This window comes from Leucoraja erinacea, chromosome 1, assembly GCF_028641065.1.
Source record: "Leucoraja erinacea ecotype New England chromosome 1, Leri_hhj_1, whole genome shotgun sequence".
Lineage (NCBI taxonomy): Eukaryota > Metazoa > Chordata > Chondrichthyes > Rajiformes > Rajidae > Leucoraja > Leucoraja erinaceus.
In genome coordinates this window covers 66,827,508-66,854,887 of record NC_073377.1, presented here as the reverse complement: position 1 = coordinate 66,854,887, position 27,380 = coordinate 66,827,508, and the positions used below count along the sequence as shown (strand labels likewise).

General features: G+C 37.8%; 1 protein-coding gene across 9 annotated transcripts in view; it reads right to left on the bottom strand.

Moving 5' to 3' along the window:
• Window positions 1-27,380, bottom strand: part of fryl (furry homolog, like) — a 299,072-nt gene that overhangs the window by 25,970 nt on the left and 245,722 nt on the right. For 6 of the 9 annotated variants that reach the window (XM_055636452.1, XM_055636425.1, XM_055636427.1 and 3 more), the window contains 7 exons: window positions 27,091-27,267; window positions 22,133-22,333; window positions 19,354-19,533; window positions 15,564-15,772; window positions 11,389-11,596; window positions 10,395-10,544; window positions 6,938-7,036 (listed from right to left, as the gene is read on the bottom strand). In XM_055636452.1, coding sequence (XP_055492427.1) covers window positions 6,938-7,036; window positions 10,395-10,544; window positions 11,389-11,596; window positions 15,564-15,772; window positions 19,354-19,533; window positions 22,133-22,333; window positions 27,091-27,267 — 1,224 coding nt within the window. The remainder of the gene's footprint in view (window positions 1-6,937; window positions 7,037-10,394; window positions 10,545-11,388; window positions 11,597-15,563; window positions 15,773-19,353; window positions 19,534-22,132; window positions 22,334-27,090; window positions 27,268-27,380) is intronic. The other 3 variants (XM_055636432.1, XM_055636438.1, XM_055636461.1) reach the window with 1 other exon arrangement.

Here is a 27,380-nt window from a genome sequence, read left to right as displayed (position 1 = left end):
AGATTGCAACCTTCACGTGGTCCACCCCGTTTCGACGAATGCAATAAACCTGGCGTGCACAAAGAGAAGATCAGACAGAACAAATTGTCTTACAACTTTAGGCTGTGCACGCCATACGCAAGAAGAAAAAGATTGCTGGAATTATCTTCCAGGATCCTGTTTCTCAGAATACGGGTGAAAGTGTTTCTGATGGAAAGTCATTGACCTGAAACTCTGGTCTCACTCCACGTATGCTGAAGGTATGCTGACCTTATGTTTTATTTCAGAATTCTAGCATTTGCAGCTTTTGGATGTTCTGTGTAAATACCTAATCGGAGTTTGTAAATCCTGTACTTGAAAATATGTGTGAAGTTACCTCCGAACGATTTAACATATATCCACAGAATTCCAAACCAGAAACCCTAATTGTAAATGCACATAATCTGATGTGGTTCTTCTGGAGGAAAAGCAAATGCAGGGGCACCAATTATCTATCGCCAAACCCCAATATCTTTGGATAAGTATAGACAGTGCATTGTGTATATACTATAGGAATATATATGTTAACACCAACTCTGCTCAAAATGTCAGTTCCAATGACATACACGAAAGATAATTCTTTGTCTAATCAATTTAAGAAGTCCACCACAATCAATCAAGTACACCTGGTTGTGTAAGAATGGATGGAATACTTTGGAGAATATGAGACTAGCTTTAGAAAACTTTGAACAAAATCTGTATAAGATCTATTCCTGTATTCTAATTCATAAAATTTTGATTGATACATTTACAAACATTTAATAGTGCTGGTACTTTAAAAATAGCTACAAATATGTTTTATGCAGAGCTCTTAAAGCCTGTTGACCATGTTAAGCAGAACTATTAATTTTGGCTCTGCAAAAACAATATTGAATACATAAATATGAACCAATAGTACACATCAACAGCCCTGCTCCAAATGTCAGTTCCAGTGACATGCAAGAAAGACAATTCTTAATCTAATCAATTTAAGAAGCCCCCTGGAATCAATCAATTATATTTGAAGGTTTGTGCAAGAATGATGGAATACCCCAGAGGGTATGGGACATGTTTTAATTAGTGAATGGATTCCAAGTTCCATTAGTAAATCTTATTATGCTTTCTCTGTAGCCCAATTTAATTATAGTGTAGATTTATGAGTCAACAGAATTTGCTTGTAAAATACAGCATATCATCATGTCACCATCCACCATGTTTAAAGGTGACAATGCTGCATATGTTGCCGAAAAAAACGAAACAGAAATGACAGCTCGGGAAAGGAATTTAATGCAATTTAATTTAAATAATATATTTCATGCATGTGGTATTCATGATAATTCAGTCAGCTTAATTGTGTAAATATTTCATTTCCTGTGGCCAGGCAGGAGCTCTCAAATATCTCTTCATACAGTGCCCTCCATAATGTTTGGGACAAAGACCTATCATTTATTTATTTGCCCCCGTACTCCACAATTTGAGATTCGTAATAGAAAATATCACGTGGTTAAAATGCACATTGTCAGATTTTAATAAAGGCCAATTTTATACATTTTAGTTTCACCATGTAGAAATTACAGCAGTGTTTATACATAGTCCCTCCATTTCAGGGCACCATAATGTTTGGGACACCGCAAAGTAATGTAAATTAAAGTAGTCATGTTTAGTATTTTGTTGCATATCCTTTGCATGCAATGACTGCTTGAAGTCTGTGATTCATGGACATCACCAGTTGCTGGGTGTCTTCACTGTATTGCAGCCATCTTTAGCTTATGCTTGTTTTGGGGGCTAGACCCATTCAGTTTTCTCTTCAGCATATAAAAGGCATTCTCAATTGGGTTCAGATCGGGCAATTAACTTGGCCACTCAAGAATTTACAATTTTTTAGCTTTGAAAAACGTTGTTGCTTTAGCAGTATGTTTGGGATCAATGTCTTGCTGTAGAATGAACCGCCGGCCAATGAGTTTTGAACCATTTTTGAACTTGAGCAGATAGGATGTGTCTATGCACTTCAGAATTCATTATGCTACTACCATCAGCAGTTGTATCATCAACGAAGATAAGTGAGCCAGTAGCTTCAGCAGCCATACATGCCCAAGCCACAACACCCCCACCACCATGTTTCACAGGTGAGGTGGTATGCTTTGAATCTTGGGCAGTTCCTTCTCTCCTCCACACTTTGCTCTTGCTATCACTCTGATATGTTAATCTTCGTCTCATTTGTCCACAAGGCCCTTTTCCAGAACTGTGCTTACTCTTTTAAGTACTTCTTGGCAAACTGTAACCTGGCCATCCTATTTTTGAGGCTAACCAGTGGTTTACATCTTGCAGCGTAGCCTCTGTATTTCTGTTCATGAAGTCTTCAGAGGACAGTGCTCATTGACAAATCCACACCCCACACCTGACTCCTGAAGAGTGTTTCTGATCTGTTGGACAGGTGTTTGGGGATTTGTCTTTATTATAGAGATAATTCTTCTGTCATCAGCTGTGGAGGTCTTCCTTGGCCTGCCAGTCCCTTTTCGATTAGTAAGCTCACCAGGGCTCTCTTTCTTCGTAATAATGTTCCAAACAGTTGATTTTGGTAAGCCAAAGGCTTGGCTGTCTCTAACAGTTTTATTCTTGTTTCTCAGTTATAATGGCTTCTTTGATTTTCATTGGCACAATGTTGGTCCTCATGTTGATAAAACAGCATAAAGTTTCCAAAGATGATGGAAAGACTGGAGCAAAGACTAGGTGCTGAGAGTTCTCTTATACCTGCATTAAGGAGGCATTTAAACACACCTGAGCAATTACAAACACCTGTGAAGCCATGTGTCCCAAACATCATGATGCCCTGAAATGGGGGTACTATGTATAAACACAGCTGTACTTTCTACATGGTGAAACCAAAAGATATAAAATTGGCCTTTATTAAAATCTGACAATGTGTACTTTAACAACATGTGATTTTTTTTCTATTACAAATCTCAATTTGTGGAGTACAGAGGCAAATAAATAAATGATGGGTCTTTGTGCCAAACATTATGGAGGGAACTGTAACTATCCCTTGACCGGACCCCACTAACAAACATCAGGTCACCATTTCCCAAGGCATCATCGATCATATTACCTCCAGGAATGTCCCCTCTGCCGTCTCCAATCTTATAGTTCCTCAACCCCACGCTGCCCATTTTTACCTCTTTCCCAAAATCCACAAGCAGGACTGCCCTGGCAGACCCATTGTTTCTGCCTTCACCTACCCCACCAAGTTCATCTCCAAATAGCTCAATTCCATCTTGTCCTCCCTTATCGAGTCCTTTAGACCTACATTCGAGACTCCTTACATGCTTTTCACCACTTCAATAACTTTTAATTCCTAGGCCCCGATTGCCTAATTTTTTACCATTGTCATCTAACCCCTATACACCTCCAATCCCCATCACAAAGGCCTCAGGGCCCTATGGTTCTTCCTTGGATGGAGACCCAACAAGTTCTCCTCAACTAACACTCTCCTCTGCTTGGCAGAACTTGTCCTCATCCTTAACAACTTCTCTTCTGACTCCTCACACTTTCATCAAAAGTGCAGTGATGGACACTCGCATGGGTCCCAACTATGCCTGTCTTTTTGTTCATTACGTTAAACACTCCTTATTCCAAATGAGCCCCAGCACTACCAGAAAGGTTGATATGGGAATGGGATGGAGTGTTACAATGGTAACAACTGGAAGATCCAGTCGGCCCTTGAAGACCGAGTACAAAGTGTTCAGCGAAATGATGTTGCGAAATAATGTGTCGGATGCCAAGGCTGGTGTAGTGAAAGGTAAGGAACAGGGGAACTCTATCCTTGTTCCATCTGGGTGGAAGGGGAGTGAGACAAGAACTATGGGACACAGAGGAGACATGGGTGAGGTATTCATCTATGACAATAGAGGAGAAATCACATTTATTAAAGATAGAGGACCTTATTAAATGTACTAGAATGGACTGTCTCGTCTTCAGAGCAGATGCAGCGGAGACAGAGAATTGAAAGTAGGGGTTAATGTCATTCCAAGAGGCAGGATGAGAGGAAGTGTAATACAGACAACTGTGGAAGTCGATAGGTTTGTATCCCGGCAACTCTTGGATTGAAAGCAAATTATGTTCAACACCCTGTGACTGTTTCAGAAAATTATGAATGTAGGGTGGGTAGGTACAAATTTTGTATTCTCACGTATTGAACACGAAAGAGGCAATTTAAAGGAATCAGGTAGGTTTAAAGGATGGATCGGTGGAAAGTGCTATATCAAATGGATAATATTAAGTGATAGGACTGGGGAAGGAAAACAACCATAACACAAAGTGACTGACTATGCTACAAAATTCTAGCAGTATTGATAGATAAATCCCAGAAATCAACAGCACTGCAGTGTAGTATCACTAAGGAAGGTTTATTGGATTTATATATAAATAGCCAGAGAAATAAAATAGACTTCACGAGATGATTGGAAAAAATCACCAAAGCACCGTATCAGCCACAGTTGGAAAGCTATGCAGAGTTCTGCTTAGTGCCTTGAAACAATGATATTCAAATTGGAAACAATATGAAAAAGGACACAAAAACTAATTTCCTTCTTAATCAATTTAAGCTGCAAGAAGTTGATGAACCTGAGGTTCCTACAGATAAAATGTAAAGAAGATGTGATTCAAGATTTTTAAAGGAATATAAATTGAAATATGATTGCTTGGAGAGGAGTTTCAAAATAATAAGGCAAGTGTGCACACAGCTTTGTTTCACCTATTTTGCGTTGAGGGATGAATACTTCGACTGGACTTTCAAAGCACTTGAGGCTGATGCTGAGAACCTCTTGGGAGAAATTTAGATGTTGGGATACAAAGGGAAACAAGGATTCAAATTTGTTTCGGTAATGCCAAATTGATTGCAGGGCCTTCTGCATTTTTCTACTGTTCTATATGATTTACTCCTAAACCTGTAACCATCAATTTGCTTAAACCTGTCAAGTTCCCCTTTAACACATAGTGACAACTTCATATCATGCCTTGGCAGCTTGCCTCTGTTGGTAATAACTCACTAAAAAATGATATTTTGGCAGATCACCAAACTTTCTACCGCCCTTGCTTTTTCTCTCCATCCCCTTCCCTTCCCCTTCCTAGTTCTCCCACTAGTCTAACTGTCTCTGACTACACTCTATCTTTGTCCCGCCTCCTCCCCTGACATCAGGCTGAAGAAGGATCTCGACCCGAAACGTCGCCCATTCATTCTCTCCAGAGATACTGCCTCTCTTGCTGAGTTACTCCCGCATTTTGTGTCTACCTTCAATTTAAAACAGCATCTGCAGTTGTTTCTTACACATGTTATTCAATGCCCTCTAAACATGCTAGGCTTCAACTAAACAATCAAATAGGAAGTCGCCGTCATTGCAGGCTACTGCAAGATTTTGTTATGTTGCTCATACCCTTTTGTATCGTCTCAGTCCAGCTAACCTCCAGCAAATGGACAAAACTGACAAATTACTCCAAGTAAAGATCCAATACGAGATTAGGCTGCATCTTTGAATTTGACAATCTCACCAACCTCAGGCCAGGTTATAAGAATAGCTCTGACAGAAAAAAGTTTTAACCAATACAATATTAATTCCCAGAAGTCATCATTCTCACGGCAAAGAGAGGATATCTTCTGAAAAATATATTTTTTGTAAATTACATAAATTACAGACAAAACAAATTTAGCTCTCTGACTGAATTCCAGATCATAGCATTATTTATGTACATTTTCCACATTCTGTCAGCGGTTCTAAAGTACAGCATTTCACATTTTATACAATATTGCAAAAATGGCCTTGTCAATTTTTTTTCATGACTAGTGTTTAGCTGTATGAAAATTTACAAGATTACCAGCATTATTCCCTTATCCAATTTACAAATATCCAATTATACAAAGATTGCTGCAAATTCTACAAATAGTGCCCACAGAGCATTCAAATTTGCAATAATTAATGATTTCACTTAACCATTGCTTGTAAATTTAACGGAACAGAATGATTTTCCAAAGATAATAACAAATATTTGCCTTTAATTTAAAAGACAACATTTTCCATCACTTGCTACTTTGGTCAGTTTAAAAAAACAAATCAATATAATTGAGCTTCAGAAGAATGAAGGCCACATACTCTTTGAAGTTTAAAAGGTATTAACTCAGCCAATATTACTCAGCCAATATTACTCAGCAATAAAATACATAGCAAACAAAAATAAGTTGTTTTACAATATCAAATATGGCATAAGATAGAAAAACAAGGAACTGTGGATGTTGGTCAACAGAAAAGGACACAAAATGCTGGAGTAATTTAGTAGGTTATGCAGCACATGAAGAAGCGTCCCGACCCAAAATGTCATCGATGTATGTTCTCCAGAGAACATACATTGCTGCCTGACCCGCTGAGTTAATCCAGCATTTTATATCCCTTTATGGCATGAGAGATATCATTTTCCCGATAGTTCACCCCAGCTCGTCAAAACATATTGATTACTAACTATTAACTATTTATTGCAATTCTTGACATGCAATCAGTGAATAATGTAAAGGATATCTTATAGTTTAATAATTTCATAATAATATATCATTATATAGTTTATTCCAATATACCTAAAGGAATAGAATATGTGCCTTTACTTGAAATAGGCAGTAAAAAGTATAATCACAATTCATGCGCTCTGCAAGATTTAATGAACATCAGCAATAGATTTTATTTATTTCAGTGTTTCAAACAGAGTGGCAATGTTGAAAACCTGCTGTATTCCGCATTTCTACTGGTATGAATAATTTAGCAAAATAAAAAAATGACTAAACGTTTTTTTTGTGTTTGAGATTTTAAAAATATTTCATTGGAATTTGATAAAAATTGTCCTAGATAAATGAAAAGAAAGTAGAAATATAAATGCAGGAATGATTTTGTATGTAGCTCACCTGCTCAGCTCCCTCCCTTTTGGCATTGTAGGTATCCAAATGTTCTTGTAGCTCTAACACACTGAACTTTAATGTCTCTAACAACCCACAGGAGACAAGCTGTAAGAAAATAAACAAAATGTTTGGGTACCTTATGTATATATGCTCTATTAATATTTTAATAATGTTATATTAAGATATTTTGTCCCAGACAAATGTTAAAAACTAACAACCACCATGACTCTGGTTTAATCACTCTCTCTCTCACTCTCAGATATACAAATCATCTGTTTATGTACAGATGGATGGTAGGGAAAACACAGTGTAAATTAGCCCTTCAGTACCTCCAATTACCCAGATCATGAACGGTGTCGTGAAATGGATTCAGACAGGGCCGGCCTTAGGGGGTGCGGGGCCCAATTGGGAACATTTTTCATAGAAATATAAATAAATAATTATAAATGAGTGGGGTCATGTTACCAGTTATAACTTCACTGTGTCTCAGGCTGTGTACTGGCTTCTTGGCTCAAGATTCTAGTTTTGGATGGGATTATGTAGAGCTGTAGTCGATAAACAGGAGTCTAATGGAGGAATCCTTGTCCAGCTGTTACAGAGATGAGTTTAGGGCCAGGGAAATTACTTCTGCTGTGGGCCCATTGTGATGGTCTGTAAACTGCGGTGGTTCATAGCTGGCTGGAAGGCTGGAGTTAATGTGCAGCAACAGCCTCTTGAAGCACTTCTTGACAGTGGTTGTCAGAGTTACTGGGTGGTAGTCATTAAAGCACGCTGCCTTACTTTTCTTTGGTATTGGAATGATAGTGGTCTTCTTGAAGCAGATGGAGACCTCAGAATGGAGTTGCGAGAGGTTAAAGATGGCTATTAATACCTCTGCCAGCTGATCCGCACAGATCCTAAGGACGCAACCTGGGACTCCATCCAGGCTAGTTGCTTTCCATGGATTCACTCTCAGGAAGGCCGATCTTACAACTGCTACTGTAACCATTGGTACAGGTACACCTGAGACTGGGAGGGAGGGTGATGTTCCTCCACCCGCCCTACTGTACAAAGTGGGCATAGAATGCATTTTCATCAGGGAGGGACCCATTGTTGCCAGCGATACTGCCCGCCTTTGCTTTGTAGCCAGTTATAGCAAGCAAGCGTTGCCACAATCGACAGGCATCTGCATCATTGCCTTAGGACCAGCTTAGTTCAGAATTCCCTTTTGGTATCCTTAATGGCTCTGAAAAAGTTTATATTTCCTTTATGTAATAATCTCATTCAATCATCCTTGGGAGATGGAAGTTAACATGATCTGGAAGGATAATATCTTAAAACCTTTTTTTTTGTAATTGTACAAGCAAATTCAAAGATACATTTTGCAAGCCCAAAAGTGATTCAAAGAGCTGCCATTAGGAAATGTAGGGTATGAACATTGTATCCAAGAGAGAAGGCACTGTGGCAAATTCATTACTGCAGTGGTATGAACTGGAATGCAGGTGGATGTTACTGCAATGGAGAATCCTGATTAAATTAGTTGGGCCACAAAAGGCAGGAGAGTAACCAAGCTGGAGAGATTGCATGCATAATCAACTGAGACATTTCAATTGTGAAAGAATGAAACAAAGTAAAATGAATAGTAAATTTAAAATAAAGCAGGAAATGCTCAGTAGATGTACTATCTATTTCTATCTGTAGGGCTAAACGGTGGTACAGCGATAGAGTTGCTGCCTTACAGTCAGGGGCGGATTAACCATTAAGCAGACTAAGCACGTGCTTAGGGCACCAGGGCCAAAGAGGGCACCACAAAGTTGGGAAAAGGGTGAAAAGAAAAAAAAACGAATGAAGATTTGTAAAAAATTCCGTATCTCCACTTTTTATGTAATTGTTGAAAAGTTAGAAACGGAAATGAGGAGACGAAAGGTGTCACTGAAATAGCAGACAGATTCTTTTGTCTGACAGATGTTCCTAATGCCACCCAACAAGGTGCTAATTCCCAATTATCAGAAAGTGAAAGGTACTCAAAGACTTGTCAGACACTCATTGATGTTTATCCAGATGACATGAACAACACTTTGTCTACAGAACTTCAGCAGTTCCATTCATATGTTCTTCATAAGTTTAAAACAACCAAGAAAACATCTTTCACTCACATGGAACTTTACAACACAATTGCAGAAGACAAACTAGAGAGTGCCTTTCCAAATGTTGAATTTGCCTTAAGAATATATTTAACATTAATGGTCACCAACTGCACAACAGAGAGGTCTTTCTCACAACTGAAATGTATAAAAAAACCCAAATAAATCAGTTATGCTTCAAGAAAGACTCGACTCACTGTGTATATTAATAATTCAAGCAGACATTCTGAGGTATTAATTTCGAGGATGTTATCAGTGATTTTGCGACAATGAAATGTAGAAAAATGCCTTTCAGGTCATGAATATTGGAACTTTGATACATTTAACGTGAAATATTAAAATAGATGTTGTATTGCATTTTTGTAGAACTTTATGTAGCCCAAGCTTGACTTAGTTTGTACAGTATATTGTGTTATCATATGAATACACTTTCTTGTACCGCTGCAACCTGCATTGTATTTCTGGTCAGACATGTCAACAACTAAAATGGACTGGATCAGTGTGGAAAGGAGGGGGGCACCAAGATTGGTCAGTGCTTAGGGCACCAGTGAGCCTTAATCCGTCCCTGCTTACAGTGCTTGCAGCGCCGGCAATGCGGGTACGATCCCGACTACCGGTGCTGTCTTTACGGAATTTGTACATTCTCTCCGTGACCGCGTGGGTTTTCACCAAGATCTTCAGTTTCCTCCCACACTCCAAAGACGTACAGGCTTGTAGGTTAATCGGTTTGGTAGAAATGAAAATTGTCCCCAGTGTGTGTAGGATAGTATTGATCTGCAGGGATGACTGGTCGGTGGGGACTAGGTGGACCGAAGAGCCCGTGTTTGCGTTGTATCTCTAAACTAAACTAAACCTGTGAAAAAATTAGATAAAAGTAACTAAATTTTAAACTTTCTTTCACCAAGTAGAAGCTGAAATAGCAGTAGACCCTTTGCACCCTTGAACCTGCACAATCATTCAATAAGTTCATGACATAATCTTTTGCATCAATATGCCTTTCCTGCGCTGATCCCATATCTTTTTGTTCCTACGACATAATATTCAGAAATATGGTATTTCTATTTCTCTCTTCACTGCAGATGGCTGACCTGCTGAGTATTTCCAGCATTTTTGGAATGACTTCAGTGTTTTGTGTTTGCAAAGTAAACTTATTTACCTTTAAACAGAAAGTAGATTATGTTGTGTCAGAAGGCTCAAATATATAGTTGGCAAGTTGCACTTTAACATCGTCTTCAAGAAACATGCACCCATACTTGAATGTCTTTTGAGCAAATGTGAAACATCACATAAATTAATTTATACTAATTTCCATCAATTGTTTTATGCAGAGAAAAACTTACAGTTTCAGCATCCACAAAGACAGTGGGGCAATCTGAACACATCATCATTACTTCCAAAGAACTCTTGAACTTTGAGCCAATCTTCTGTAAGCTGTCTCCCAAATGGCTGACTGAATCATGAGTTATGGCACAGAATTTCTTCTGAATGTTCTGCAGAAATGAGCAATGAAATTTTAACTTTTTACCCTGCATCTCTCACGTATTTTGAACATATTTACAAAAGCAAAAAGCTTCTCTACATCATGAATGCTTAGCATTCGCACAAATAAGTTTTGGTTTGGTTAACATTAACACTATTGTAGACCACATCAAAAGTAAGTTGTTGACTTGGTTCCAGGAAAATCAAGTTTTTTTCGTATGAATAATACCTTATCATTAATGATGGCTAACTTAGAGAAATATTAATTCTAGTCTTTCCAGTGACTTGATTCCTATTTAGAAAACTTTAATAAATGAGCAAAGCAAGCATTGTGAATATCACATATTTGGAGAGGGTGCAGACAGGTTTACCAGGATATACTGTCTGGATTAGGAGGTAATAGTTACAAGGAAATTTTGAATATTTTTACTGGAATGCTAGAGGTTGAGGGGAGAACTGATAGAAATATATAACATTATTAGAGGTATAGATAGTGTAGACAGTGAGAACCTTCTTCCCAGATTGAAAATATTTATGACTAGAGGGGAAGGGTTTGAGTGGGAGGAGCAATGTTTAAAGATGATGTGCAGGGCAGGTTTTTTTTTAATGCACTACCCAATGTGGTAGTGTAGGCAGAAACGGTGGTAGCATTTAAGAGACTTTTAGACATGCAGATGGATATGCAGGGAATGGAGTGATATGGATCATGTACAGGCAGGTGAGATTTGGCATTGAGTTCAGCACTGACATTGTGGGTGTTTGAACCTGTTCTTGTACTGTACTGTTTTATGCTCTAATTTCCGAATTGGTAATATTGCTTACAAAAACATATATTTTAGTTAATAGACCACTAACCTGAAACAATCTAGAAAACACATGAAATGTATGCACAGCACAGGATCCATCTGTGTCCAACAGCATCTGGTTGACATGGCAACGCCAGGCTTCCTCCTCATCCTCATAAGCCACTGGTTGGAAAGCAGACAAGATAGCAGAAAGGAAAGGTGAAGGTGGTGGTGAGGTATGGATCTCAGGATATCCTTCCTGGTCTCCCTCATCTTGACTGAAAATGAAACAGAAAGCGCACAAGGTAAGATAATTAAATTAAATACGACGGAATCTACCCTCTAATCTTCATTTCAGATGATGATTTGTTTAACATCATATTTTGTATTGTTTTCTCAAAGCAACATTGCTATATATTTACATTATTGAACTGGAAATAATTTTTTCCGCAATATTCCCTCCCACCCCCCCCTGCAATACTGTACATAACAGCATACATAGTTCAAGAAAACATTTTGTTAAAATATCAAAAAATATATTGACATTAAAATTGGCTCGTACAGAGATAGGATCCTTTCTTAGGACTTGGATATTTTTTTTTCAAAAATAGCAGCACAATAAAGCTTTAACAAAAGAAAATACAAATAGATTTTGTTGCTGGCAAGCTCTGTAAATAAATTTAATTAAAGGTGATCAGTATAAAATCTGACATGAACTCACATTTTAGCATTGCAATAAAAAAGTGTCAGAACTTGATCCATTCTTCGCCCTACTCTAACTGTCTCCTAATATTGATAGTTATAAAGCAGCCCATTATCCAAAGCTTTTGAAAGATTCAGATGTTTAAGAACATTCAGAAGTTTAAATATGAAAGATGTAAATACATATGGGACATATTATGTAATTTTTATTACAGCTTTACACCCTGCGAGGATTTAAGGATCCTTTGAATATGGATTTTTTTTGTGTTTTTATTTCTCACGTACATTTTGAATCATTCAGTTTTTGAATGTTAGTTGTTAAACATTGAAGTAAAAATAATGGTGGATATGCCAGAGTATTCTTAGGAATAGGAGCTGTTCTTTGAGTTGTGCAGAAACACTGCTGACATTTTAAAAATAGCAATAGAGTAGCAAATCATGTTTACTTCAGTCCCAAGCAAATTTTACTGGATGCAGCATTTCTCTTTTATATTTAATTAGAACAATGCAGAAATCAAATAGTAGTTCAGAATCTTTTCCCACTGATAAAATGAACAAATTGATTATTTTCAAACCAGGCTCACTGTTAAATAGCTTTTGGTTTAGTGAATAAACGTGCCAATGTGATGTGCAATTTTCCAATGTATCTTTAATTACAAAGCGAGCTGAAAAATGGAACAAATCCACCCACGATAAAAAATCAGAAATTATAAATAGTATACTCACTGTTCAAGTTTACTGAAAATTCTTACAACACAAGCAGAATAAATGTATCTGAGACCGTTCATATTGAGTGCAGTAATAGTCTGAATAATTACTTCATTTGAAGTGCAATTTAATATTTACAGTGCGTTAGCTGGAAGATGAACTGCATAGGTACACAGTGTAGCTGTACGCAATATGTAAAACATATTCTCTTGGAAAAGGCAAAAGACCGTTTGCAGTCGTAGACAGTAATTTTAATTCAGTATGGTTTACTTTAAGAGGATGGATGCATCAAAGGATGTCCATTTACGAGCTCAATCAATTTAATGGATTCACATTTGTGAAGTTATTCAAATCTGGTGGCAATCCATCCTTTCCTGTAAATTGATATACACCTTTTTTCTTTTGACTCGGAAAGATCAAATTATCTCCTGCTCCAAGCAAGTTCCTTTTGCATTTAATGGATTAAAAAAGGCGTGGTTAGAAAAAATGGACAAAAAAAAACCAGATTGATTTTATAGCAAGCCAATGACATTGCCGACTTCCATCAGTCCATTTACTTCAGGGTCACAAAACTACTGAAAAAAAATGATGCATGGTTTATTCAAAACTGGCTGGACTACTTCCAAAAGGCTTTCCCAGATTCTCTTGGCAAACATTAACCAGTCTCATCTAATTTTACAATAAATTTAATCAAGGACATTTGGGACATAAAGGATGAAGCATAAAGCATGAAGGATTACTCAGTGAAATAAACAAACAGCTACGTTTGGCCTCAACTAAGTTGGGAATACAAGGAAAATTCAGCAAGTCTGCAACTCATATGGTTCCAATTTTCCCAAAACCCCAATCTCACCTTCCAACTGTAAACCTGCATGTCACAACTTTTCAATAATACATACCACTACATTTTAAGTGATAAGAGTTTCTGTCTCTAACACTGTTTTAGGCAGTGACTTCTAGACTCCCACTGGCCTTCAAATGGATTTTCAAAATCCTTTTTTAGCTTTATAATCATTTTATGCAAAACCTTAAATCAATATCTCCTGGCTTCTGACCAGTTAATTAAGGGAAATGTGTTCTTCCAATTAATTCTATCGAGGTCTATTTTAATTTTATACATTTCAGATCAACCTCCCCTTCACCTCCAATGTTTCAAAATATACAATCCCAGTTCATTTAATATCACCAAAAAGCTAAAATTTCCCATTCTGGCAACATCAACATAAAGCTCTACCCATCTTCTTCAGTGTAATGTTTCTTGTGATGCGGAGACTGGAGCGGAGCACAATAAACTATGGTCGAACAAGTATCACATATAATCTGGGAATAACCTACTCACTCCTATATTCTGTGTTTAGGCTAACAAAGGAATATATCTTGCATGCCCTTTAAACCACCTCATCAACTTGTCCCTCGACTTTGTAAGATTTGCAGGCCTGACTCCAGGGTCAATCTGTTCCTTTGAACTTTTCAATATCCGCCCATGTATTATATACTATCTTGCAATGTTGCATCTCTTCAAAAGCTTCACCGTGCATTTCATTAAATTCCATTTTCTGTCTATCAGACCAGACTGTCAATATCCTGATATCAAAAGCTTTCTTCCTCCGTCAACTGCATTGTTATTTTGTGCAAATTGCAACAACATGCGGATTTCAACATCGTGTCTCATTTTTTATGTGTAAATCATTAATATATGCAGCAATAGCAAAGGGACTGAGTACTAAGCCTTATCGGACAAAAGTGCAGGGAGAAAAGAAGGCATTCCATAGTTTTGAAATCGTCAAGGTGAGGAGTGATCTAATCGTCTTGATTTTAAATCAGATAATGTATAGGATTCGTCAATTTAAATTGAATTTGCAGTATGCATCCTGGGATTTATGTTTTAATCTTGTTATCCTCAATAAAAAAGCACTTAGTAACTTATGCCTTTTTGTCGTTTAGACCCTTGGTGATACTCTTCCCCTCTATTTTTGGTATGTATTTCGATGTTTACCCAGATGTGCCCCCGATGCATGTGCACCAGCATCTCAATCTGTCATTGAAGATCATATGGTCAATCTGGTTCTGACCTCTGCCATTTTGAGATCACGAATTTCACAATGTTGAAATACTAAAACAAAAAATCAGCAAATATCATTATGGCACACATATCCTGTCGTTATTTATGTTGTTCTTATTGATCTAGGAATTCAGATCTCCCTTGATGATAGTTAGCTCATTATGTGGCACTCTCTTTCTCTTACTCCACCTTGGTTCACAGTTTGCCACTCATGGTGGAACCATCCCTTTCCCCTTCTCAATATGAATCGGTACTTGGCAGGGTAGTGCTAAATGGATTCCAGAAAACCAGCCTTTCCAGTTTGCGTTAGAATCATCAAGTCTAACGACCCACAACATTAACTAATTTCTTATAGTACCAACATTATTTTTTTTCTTCTTCACCTCATCCCCACTCATGTTTCTATTTATGTTCTCCGGTCAACAATCAAGTAACGTCTTCATTCTCTCTCAGCACTATAGCATCGCAAAGTCTTTCTGCTTGACTTGCTTAGCACAACCAGCATTTTGTTTATATTTCAGATTTCAAGTATTTGCAGTTCTATATTTTTCTACAAGTTACAGCGCCTTAACAAAATATTTTGGATCAGCATTTATTTGTCTATTCCTATCATCAGATTCGAGTATTTCAACTTCAACAAAGTACATATGCTGGAAATCATTCAAATTCTTTTAAAACAGAGAGTAAAAGTCCTATTATCACTATGGACTTGCAAGTAAATAAGTAACTGAATCACTCTTGCTTTAAAAAAATAATAATATGGATTTAACTACCTTGACAGTCCTGAAAGATCTGCCTCCTCTTCTTCGCATCTCTCATCCAGCTCTTTAAGAGCAAGTGTGACATCCTCTTCACAGATAGACTCTGGCAAACTCCCGGGAGCAAGAAACTCTTGAAACGTCTGGGATTCTTGGTTGATGTCGGAACCTGCGTCTTCATTAACGGTGCTAACCAGTTCATCCTTCACAGCTACGGTGACATCCTGTAAGCAAATGCAGAATTAAAAATACAGCAATGATGTGACTTCTGCTGTTATTTACATAATTACAGCATGTTAAAATTTGGTAATATTTTCTGAATAATATCATAAACAATTGGAGCCTTATTGTTGCCTACAGTTTAATGGTTCCAATATAAGGCAGCATAAAAGCTTCCTTTTTAAGTAGTGGCAATGATTATACTGCTGGGCCCTTGTTTTGCAAACTCAGATGAGCTCCAATAGATAGCAATCAACAAGCATAGTGATGTCGCAGGAAGAGTTTTACAGGCACTATTTGGAAAGAAAAATAAGTCCTAAAAACTGAATAGGGGAGCTTGGCAATACCCATAATCATGGTTAAGTTCTTGAGGAGAAATATCATGGTGAGGCATTTCCTCTGAAGTGAGGAAATACTCCTGAAAAAGTCACATGCCTGAAAATTGCCTGCAGAATCACTGAAATTCGTGACATAGAGAGTAGGCCATTTGGTTATCACGTGCATGCCAGTATTAGATCTATTTTTAATGAATCCTAATTCCCAGTAATTGGTCTGTAGCCTTACTGCTTACTGTGTTCATCCAGCTGCACTTATTGAACATAGAACAGTACAGCACAGGAAGGGCACTTCGGCCCACAATGTTTGTACCGGACATGATGCCCAGTTAAACTGATCTCATCTGCCTATACATGATCAATATCCCTCAATTCCCTGCACTTTCATGTAAAAGCCTCTTAAAACGCCACTATCGTATATGCCTTCAACACCACCCCTGTAATGCATTCCAAGTTAAATGGGAAGAAGTTTCCACCTAATTCTGAGGGTCCCATTCCACTTTATCACATGATATAGAAAACAATGGTCTAAACACCCCTCCCAACTTTCTCATTTCCACCCTCTCCATCATCCCTTCCTGTTGTCAATTAATGTTGCCAAATCTTATTTTAGCCTAGTAAAATTGTCTTTATCCAAACTTAAAAACCAACTTTTGATTCTGGTCCATTTTTACTCCTTTGCATAATAATATTAAACTTAATTGAATTAAGTTTGCATTAAAACATTTCTCCCAATGGCCCACCTTCCATTGTTACCCCCAAATAAAGCCCAATATCACTTCCTCTCTTGATAGTTAAAAAGTTATCTCGAATAGCCCCGACCACAGATGAACAAAGGAGGACTGACTGAACCTTGTTGCCTTCCACCACAGTGAGGAATGCTGTGGTGAATGTTTGTGTTAAATTCGATTGTGTATTGTGTGTTCTTTTTAATTGTAGCACTGCTGGCAAATTCATTTCATGCACGAGACGAATAAAATTGACTTTCACTTTGAATAGAGTCCAAGAGAATTCTATACCTTCTACACCCTAGCATTGTCCTAATTGTTGGTGGGTAATTGAAATTCTGCTTACTACTGTCTTGTAAATTTTGTATTTCTAACAGACCATGCAGATACAAGGAACTGCAGATGTTGCAATCTCATGCGGAATACAAAGTGCTGGAGTAACTTTGAGTCAGACAGCATTTCATGAGGATATGGACAGTCAACGTTTTGTGTTCCGATCCAAAATGTTGCCTATCCATGTCTTCCAAAGATTTACCTCCCCCCTCGACTCCATTCAAGAGCCCAAGCAGTCGTTCCAGGTGCGACAGAGGTTCACCTGCATCTCCTCCAACCTCATCTATTGCATCCACTGCTCTAGATGTCAGCTGATCTACATCGGTGAGACCAAGCGTAGGCTTGGCGATCGTTTCGCCGAACACCTCCGCTCGGTCCGCATTAACCAACCTGATCTCCCGGTGGCTCAGCACTTCAACTCCCCCTCCCATTCCGAATCCGACCTCTCTGTCCTGGGCCTCCTCCATGGCCAGAGTGAGCACCACCGGAAATTGGAGGAGCAGCACCTCATATTCCGCTTGGGCAGTCTGCACCCTAGAGGCATAAACATTGAATTCTCCAATTTCCAGTAGCCCTTGCTGTCTCCTCCCCTTCTCAGCTCTCCCTCAGCCCTCGGGCTCCTCCTCTTCCTTTTTCCTTTCTTCTCCCCGCCCCCCCCCCCACATCAGTCTGACGAAGGGTTTTGGCCTGAAACGTTGCCTATTTCCTTTGCTCCACAGATGCTGCTGCACCCGCTGAGTTTCTCCAGCACTTTTGTCTACCTTTGATTTTGCAGCATCTGCAGTTCCTTCTTAAACTCTTCCAGAGATTTGCCTGGCCACTGAATTACTCTAGCACTGTTCTGCACAAGCTTTTGGACCAAGTTGATACTGAAGATGAACAGTCGACAGATTAACTTTAGAGCAACGAATCTGGGGAATACATTAATTATTGACGAAATGTGTTTTTTGTCCAAAGGTTTGCAAAAAACAATGAAGACTTACAAAAAATTGCCCATGACCATATTTCTTTCATAACTGTAAGTAACATAACTACATGAGGCTTATAGCAGTCTCAAGCAACAACAGTCCTTCTTGTCAGTACACTTTGCTGCACCTATCAATCTTACATTTTAATGTTTAGATTAACATAATAATAGATTTAGAGTAGAATTATTGATGCCAGCTTATTTCCACAAAGTGTCTCTCTATGACTCTTGATTCTGTGATATAATATCAATGGACATCTCAAGTGGAATTTCAAAATGTTGGATTAAATCAAATACACAGCTAAATCTAAAAATCAGAAAGGCTAAGCATTGCAATCAACAGTGAAGACTGAAACCAGAGATACTTTTGATTTCCCCAGTGCTATTTACTTTATATTTTTTCCATCACCAGCCTTAGCCTTCTAAAGAGAGTGGTGCAAGCTTCCCTTCACTTTATTAGGCTTGTGTTTAATGCTTACGTGTTAGGGAATGTAAAAATTAGAATCACTTAAACGTCCTAATTTCAACTTCAACTTTGACAATGCAAATCCACATTTTAAAAATAGGAATTAAATAATTGTAGGCAAATGTTTAACTGCAATACACATAACATATTTACCTTTCAACAAAAATAAAAAAAATTGTGTTAGATTGTAACTGTAATATAAATGTAATGTTAATACTTACAAAACAGGTTTAGCCCCAGCATTATTCCACAGGTCTTTACACAGGCATTTTAAGGACAAGCGTAGACGATGTGCTAACACAGCAAGCCTGAGGCTAGTACCCACAATCTCAACCCCAATCATTCAGCAGAATGTAAAGCCAAGAAAAGATCAACACAACTAAGCCGTTATTTGATTAAAAAATACAATTAGTTGTTTAGAAAAACCACCACCACCTTGATGACTGTAGGATTAACTACAAGAAACTGCAGGCTTGACCTTCACAATTTACCTCAGCAAAAGTGCTGAAAAAGTCAATTATATTAAAAGAGGTTGTGTTTTTAACCTGTACTGACAATTCATGTGCCCGAGTAGAATCCTTCAAGGATTTTATGGCTTACATTTAAAAACAAACTTTCACAGGTTAAAAATATTGACACCTCTACAGTTTTATGAATCTGCAATTTCAGATCAGCTTTCAGTGCAGAAAAATACAAGGAAAAAGCAGCATTAGAAAGAACCCAAATCAGCCATGCACCAATTCCTATTTCTACCCACATTGTTTCCCACCTCAGGCAGCTGGCTGTTAGCGCTATCTGGAAGAAGTGCCTCTAAATTTGGTGTCTCAGCTCTAGACAATGGAGCTTCTTCAGACACACTTGTTGCTGTGTCTCTTGACTGCAGCAGGGAATCCACATGATTTGATACTGCATCGTATGTTGTTGAATCACTGTTTAGCTAAGGGAAGATAGAATAATGTGGGTGAGATTAAAACCATATAAATAATACCAGAGTTAGCACCAAGGAAAAATAATAAATATTTTGTCAGCAGAAAAACAAACTAAATGGCACAATTAACAGCAAAAATAAACAAGTTTCCAAATACTTGGATAATGCACACAGATATTTTGGAGTCTTTTGAAGGAAATTGTTCTCAATGTCCAAAATGTTCAGTGACCCTCGAGCATTAATTTGCACAATTGACAGGATTTTCAACATTCTATATGCTTCAAATTTTAGCACCATGGATTTTAGCATTGAATTTTGCCTTCATCTGAACGGAATATCAAAATAAAGTTTAAAAAGATGTATAAAAACACTTTTTTAAAAGGATATTGGGACGAGGATAGGTGATTTTGAGTGGGATATTTGTTATACTGATTGTATTGGGAAGGGAGATTATAGAGTGATGGGTTGTATAAATGACTAAGAGATACTAGGTGTTTATAGCTGCTAAATTTGTATAAGATAATTATAAGCAGTTGAATAAGGGGTGGGAATTAATAAGCTTTGGCTTCTGAGGTAGACAAAATTGCTGGAGAAACTCAGCGGGTGCAGCAGCATCTATGGAGCGAAGGAAATAGGCATCGTTTCGGGCAGAAACCCTTCTTCAGATATGCTAGCTCTGGAGAGGGTCCAGAGGAGGTTTACAAGTATGAACCCAGGAATGAGTAGGTTAACCTCTGATGAGTGTTTGTCGGCACTGGGCCTGTACTCGCTGGAATTTAGAAGAATGAGGGGTACCTCATTGAAGCATACAGAATAGTGAAATGCTTGGATAGAGTGGATGTGGAGAGGATGTTTCCACTAGTGGAGAGTCAAGGCCTAGAGGTCGTAGCCTCAGAATTAAAGGACGTTCCTTTAGGAAGGAGATGAGAAATTTATTTTGCCTGGATGGTGGTGAATCTGTGGAATTATTTGCCAAGTCAGTGGATATTTTTAAGGCAGAGATAAATAGATTCTTGATTGGTAGATGTGTCAAAGGTTATGGGGAGAAGGCAGGAGAATGGGGTTAGGAGGGAGAGATAGATCAGCCATGTTTGAAAGGTGGAGTAGACTTGATGGGCCAAATGGCTTAATTCTACTCCTTATTTCTACTTATTTTTCATATTTATATTATGTAGGTGCCCACTTGATAACCCCAATGACATGTCTGCCTAGCCTTTCTCAACATCGGAGGTGCATAGGTGAGTGCAGAAGGCTCCCATCACCATCGGGAGTAAATTGATATTTGGCACTTTGGACTTTTAACATCTAGTCCTGTGTATTTGTAAACATAGAATTTATCAGAGAATGGGGAAAAAACAGAAAATTTGATCCTTTCCACAAACCATACAAAAAAGAAACAAAGCTAAAAGTAGCTGCAGAGAAATGTCCTCACCAGTTAAATTAAACAGAACAGCTGGCAGCAAAATTAAGGAACATTGAAATGTGGGAGAAGAGGGGGCAGAACGTGACAAACAAAAATAATGTAGTGTGCCTCTGTTCAGTAACCAGTAAGGAGGTAAGTTGTTACTGAGATGTCCCTTGGCCAAAAAAACCCAAAAACACAAAAGTAATTCATAAACTTAAATAATAATATAATTAAGGATACAATTTCAGAAGCATTACTGGGTTTCTATCAAAAAAGTCTCCACATTTATTGTAATATTAATATTTTGTACAATATCATGTCTAATTTATGCACTTTTCCTAATGAATAATTTGGTTGAAAAAACATTTTTTCAGCAAAATAGAAATTTAAAGTAAAGAAATACAAAATCATCCATGCACAGGAGTTACCACATCTTGTTAAAGTATGAGGTATTTTGTGAAAACATAACTAAATCTTCAAGATTCGCAATTTTTTGGAATCAATTCCAAGGGACAGTTTGACCATTTAGAAAGACACTGCTTGATTAAGGACCGAGTGATGCTTTGAGAGAACGAGTCATGTTTGAGTACCTTGATTGATTTTTTTTTTACAAGACACAAAGGGGGTTGATGAGGATAGTGCATTTCATATCTTTTGACAAGACTCCATAGATCCGAGGCAGAAGAAGCAAATTAATTTAAACTTAGCTAAGTGGCAAAAACCAGAATCAATCGGTGTTTCTGTAACAGGAAGCCGGTTTGCAGTGAAGGTCTACAAGGTTCAATCCTGGGTTCCCTGGGTTTTTGATGCAGGGATTTATGATTTAAACAAGTATGTTGAAGTCATTATAAAAGTTCTACATGCCACAAAAAAATGTGTGTGATTGGTACCAAGAAAGCTCTTGAGTCAGGATATAGATAGTCTGGTTGAGTAACCAGAGGGTGGTGGGGAGTCTTCCCTTGAAATGACAGCAAAATACAGAAGTCTTCACCATATTTAAAATGTGTTCTTATTATGACTTGCTGAGCTACATGCTGAGGGATCCAAGATGGGATTGGGAGGTTTTCAACGACTGACATGGACTTAATGATTCAAATGATCTCCAATCATTTTATATCAAACTTTAATCAATCTATTTAGAAGCAGATTATGTCACAAATAGATGTAAATAATTTAATTGCGGGAGAAAAAACGGTGACTTACTATTTGGTTGCGGGTCAATATCTGACTAACAGTCAGCACCTCCTCCTCAGACGACTCATCCGTATCCTCCTGATTGGTTAAGTTTAAACTGGGCGTGCTTCCTGAAGACTGGAAATCTTGCAGTGATGGTGTATCCCCCTTCTCAATGCTTTCCAATGAGCGCCTCCGCACACCCCAGTTAAAGTTGTCCATGCTTTCACCCTGAAATAGTATTATTTGTTAATCTATTATCTTTTAAACAGTTGAAATGTTCTTAAAGCTACTTTTCATAGGCCCATTGCCAGAGCAGAGCTGCACTGTTTATTAGCGCTGAAAATAGCTTATTCCCAAAACACACGGCATAGCTGCTAATCCTTAGTGAATTACCGAAATACCCACAAGTGATAGCATATAACGAACTAGGTATTGTCAATCAAAATAACAAACAGCTCATTATCATCTATAACAGCACTTTAAATACATAAGTGATGTACTTATAAAAGTTAGATATCTTTTAAAAATCCATAATGTTGTTAGATTATATTTTATATCAATATATTGCTTAGTAATTTAATTTCATTCAAATTATGCATAGGCACATCCTACAAACAGCAAAGATTTGCACACAATTTAAAAACATTAAGGCCCCACACAGTAATACTGTTCCGTGAACATTCAACATTTATCACACACAAGACAGTAACTTTACAAAACACTGCACCAGGCTGCAACTTACCTGCAGCTCCTGGTTAGCAATGAAGAAAAGTGATGAGCAGCATTAAAAAGTGAGAAAAGAGAAATATTTGGCACGATGTGTGAAACAGGAGTACACCTTAATCTCAACAAACAAAATTACATTGAAATTAACAGACAGTTTAATTAGGATGTGATCACCTGCTATTTAAAGATATGAATCCCTGGTTGTTTCACCCTTTTCCCCCATTGTAAACCACTCACTGCATGCTTTACTCATTCAATAGTAAACAAATTATTTTTAATAAATTACCGAACAGATAGACAACAGTATTTAATTTTGGTTATTTAGCTACAACTAGTATTTATGGCAGTAGATCTGAAACCTTACTTGCTTTCACACACTGTCACTAGATTTGTTTTGGGAAGACACGGCACTTTTCACCTGCTCATGATCAAGGCCAACCTCAGGACCAAACTAATTTTCTAATAATATTGGCTTTTAAAATTATTAATAATATTTCAAATAATTATTTCTCTGTCATCTGCACGAAACATAAATTATGAGGAAAAAAAATCAAAACTTCCATTCACAAAATGCCTAACATGCTCATTTAAAATATTTAAAAAAGTCACTAAAACTGCTTTTGTATATTTTAGACCAAAACATATTTTGCTAACATGTAAGCAACAATAACATATTAACACACACTATCTGCATGAAATTAGTAGCAACTGTTACAGTAAGTGCAGAAAATGCTTGAAAAGGAAGTAGATTCAAGCAAAATAAATAACAAAGGAACTTATTCTGTCCAATGCATCTTTTTTTTTGCAACTTAGCATTCAATACAGGCTAAGCTATTCTCAATTTTTTTTTCTCCCGACGTAATGATCCCAAAGAATATCAAGTGTCACATCTGGTGAATCTCTAAAAATGAGTCAGTTACTTTGAATATAAAATAGTTTACTATTGAAAGAGAATGCTCAGGAAAATGTTTAGGAGCCGGCAACACTAAACAACATAGCATCACTCTCGCATCCCCCTTTTTTGTTTATATGGAGCTATAAATAAACATCTAGTTTCACACTAACACATGCACTTTTGAATGGCATCTTTCACTTAAAAATAACAAATTGCGTTACAAATACATTGCACCAAAATCCTCCTCCTATAGCATTTAGATTATTTAGATTCTGAATGATAAAGTTGATGAAATTCTAGGAAGGTATATTGATACTGAATAAATGTCACCTCTTATTATTTTCATGAACCAAATGATCTATGTTTGCACAAAATTATTCAGCAATATGGTGATTTAAATATGTGCTTAGAAACTGGATCATTATACATTGGATTTTTAGTTTCCTACTTTGCAGTTTTTGATAAAACTGGAAACATTAATATGGTTATGGCAACCATTCAGGATTTGATTGGTGACCTTGGGACAGGAGGCAAAGGTATACCTACCTACGAGGAGCTTATTCACAGAGAGCTTTCACACACCATATCCTATCCAGATCTCTCTGATGAACTATGCATCTGCAGGTCCAGGTTTTCCAATGCCGTAATTACTGACGTACATTACTTTCCACAGGAAGAGCTATGCTATGCTTTCATTCTTGCACTGCTTGCTGTGTGGATATCAAGGTCGTGTCGCCTCTCAACTTCCTCACTATAAATTCTTTCTAATCTGTAACAACAGATCATTTTCACATCCCCTGACCTGCTGCTCATCGCAACAAAAATGATTTATCTTACATTGACTTCAGCGATGAGCAGGTAGCATCGCAGGCAGTGGGATGTGCTGGTATTGCTGGCTTTTTACTAGCGCTGTCAGAAATTATGTTTCCATACGATGCCCTATTAAGAATTCAGACCTTTCCATTTACAGGACAGATTTCCCACTTTCAATGTTGCAGATCATGAAAATAATTATCTCATGGTAAATGCCACATGGCTCCTTCCTCCTGAGATAATGCAACCTGCTGGACATAATGAGTGACCAATAACCCCTGGAGGGAGAACAAAGGGAGCCGTACAGGTACCAAGATAGAGACGTTGTGTAGTCAGAAGGGACTATTGTGGATCAGATGTGTAGACCAGGCAGGGGGATGAAATTGATGGCAATTGTGATAGGAAAAGAGGACGATATTTTAACCATTTCAATGTTTACTTTAAAAAAAGATTCGAGACATTCAAGATGAGATTTTGTTGAAAGCATCAGTCCAGTGGTGCACTGGTGCACTTCAGTAAGCACCAATAGCCGTGGAGACTGAAGGCAGCAATTGAGTGCCAGAGGTATGGATGCCAAGAGACCAGGATCATGAAATCTCAAGAGACAGAACCTGAAGCACTAGGAGAAAGAAGAAGGCAGCAGCTATTGTATTGGCATCCAGTGCTTCAGCTGACTGAAAGAGTATAGAAGCACCGGCTTCAAGAGTAGTCCCTGGTGTAAGCCAAAGTTACCGTAGTCACACTGGGAATCATTGCAACAATGAGATAAGGATGCCTAGATGATGCCTAAAAAATCCTTCACACCCTGCATAATCTGCACTGATTCAGACACATGCATAAATCCATGTTCCAGGCTCTTAAGTGACATGTCACCACATCTATATATTTCTTAATGAGTGACATGTTGTCAGAGCATCTCCGACCCCCATTTTAAATATACTTTGTCATGAGGATATGCACTTTGCACTTCTAAATAATGGTGTGTTAATGACCATAATATATCTTCAGAAAATAAATTCCTTCATCATTGGTTCACTGTGCAGGGATTCTTGCCCGCATAGGAGACTTCAGTATCTATGTCCTGTTAGGCAATGATAGGCCTGGCAAGTATCCGTGCCTTATTATTGATCGTGTTGCAGTCAGGAACTGTCCAGGCTTTCATCCTATTAACTGGGATTGACACGTCCCTCCCCCTGCCTGGAGCGTTCCTTGTGGTTTGACAGCTTTTGCTGATTGCTGAGAAGCAAAGTATTGGGGGTTGCTGAATGGAGTGAGGTCTCATCAGGAATTGCGCAAGTCTTATTTTGATGCCCATTTCTAGATGTAAACATCCTCAAAAATCTTGACTGATGTCAGTCCAAAGAAGAACCCTGACCCGAAATGTCACCTATCCAGGTTCTTCAGATATGCTGTTTGAGCTGCTGAGTTACTCCAGCACTGTATTTAAATAAATAAACATTGGATGATTAAAATATCATCCTCCTTTTCCTACCACAACTGCCGCCAATTTCATCCTCCTGCCTGGTCCACACATCTGATCTACAATAATCATTTGTGACTCCACTACTCCACAACCTCTCCATCACAGAAGCCAACAGTTTCTATTACAACCCAGCAGTATGAATATCGACTTCTCTAACTTACAACCCAGCGGTATGAATATCGACCCTTGCTTTCTCTCTCTCTCTCCATCCCCCATTCCAGTTCTCCGACCAGTCTGACTGTCCCCGTGATTACATTTTTATCTTTGTATTCTTTGTTGTCACCTTCCCCACCTAATAATGATCTATTCTACATTTTCCTTGAACCTCGTCCCCTTTGATGTCGCGTTTTCACACCGTACATTCTTTATCTCTATGTCTCTCCCCTGACTCTGCCACAAGGGTCTTGACCCGATATGTCACCCATTCCTTATCTCCAGAGATGCTGCCTGTCCCACTGAGTTATTTCCAGCATTTTGTGTCTCTCTTCAATGTAAACCAGCATCTGCAGTTCTTTCCTACACAATCTCTATCCCTATATTTGCTATTGGTATCTTCAGACTCACCCTTCTTTTTATAGGTTTTTTTATGTCAATGTGAAGTGCCTGGAAATATGTTTTTCTTTGTTAAAAGCACACCACAATTAAAAAATATTGTTGCAAAGGTATTAGAAATTTAATGGAGATTTGGGATGTGAGAAAATAAAGGAAGCTAATAACCATAAGTGCTCTGGTCATGTTCCTATGACATCTTCAAGTCACTTTGGCAGTAGATTTTTGTTCTACTTTTCATTTATTCAGTTTAAGTTAATATGTTGGAGACCTACAACTTTTAATCATACTAAATTTCAGTAGGGAAATAACAGAATGTATTTTGATCATAATCTAAATGAAAATGGAGGATAATTTTAAATTTGTCAGCTTTGAGGTACTGTTTCTGGACAACTAAAGTGCAATACCAGTGTACACTACAATAATATTTTCTTTTCAAGATACTTAAATTAAAACCATGTCCTTGGTACAACAAAATAAAATATTGTGTAATTTTATACCACCAGGCAAATTTCTTACCTCAGCATCTTCCAATTCAACATCTAAGAAATCAAAATCCTTTAACACTCCAAATTGTTGTTCACTATTAGTATCCTCCGCCGGTAGTTCCTCCTCTCTTATCGGGTCTTCAGTCGTGGAAATTAAACTTGTCTGTTGTTCTGAAATATCGAGGTCTTCACTGGATGAAAACACAACCTGGAAAAATGTTTTGAAATTATATATAGATTGACTTGCAAAACAAGTCTCACCATCAACCATTTCCCCAATTTTTAGACATCTTTGCGCTTTCCAAATTGCCTGATGCTGTA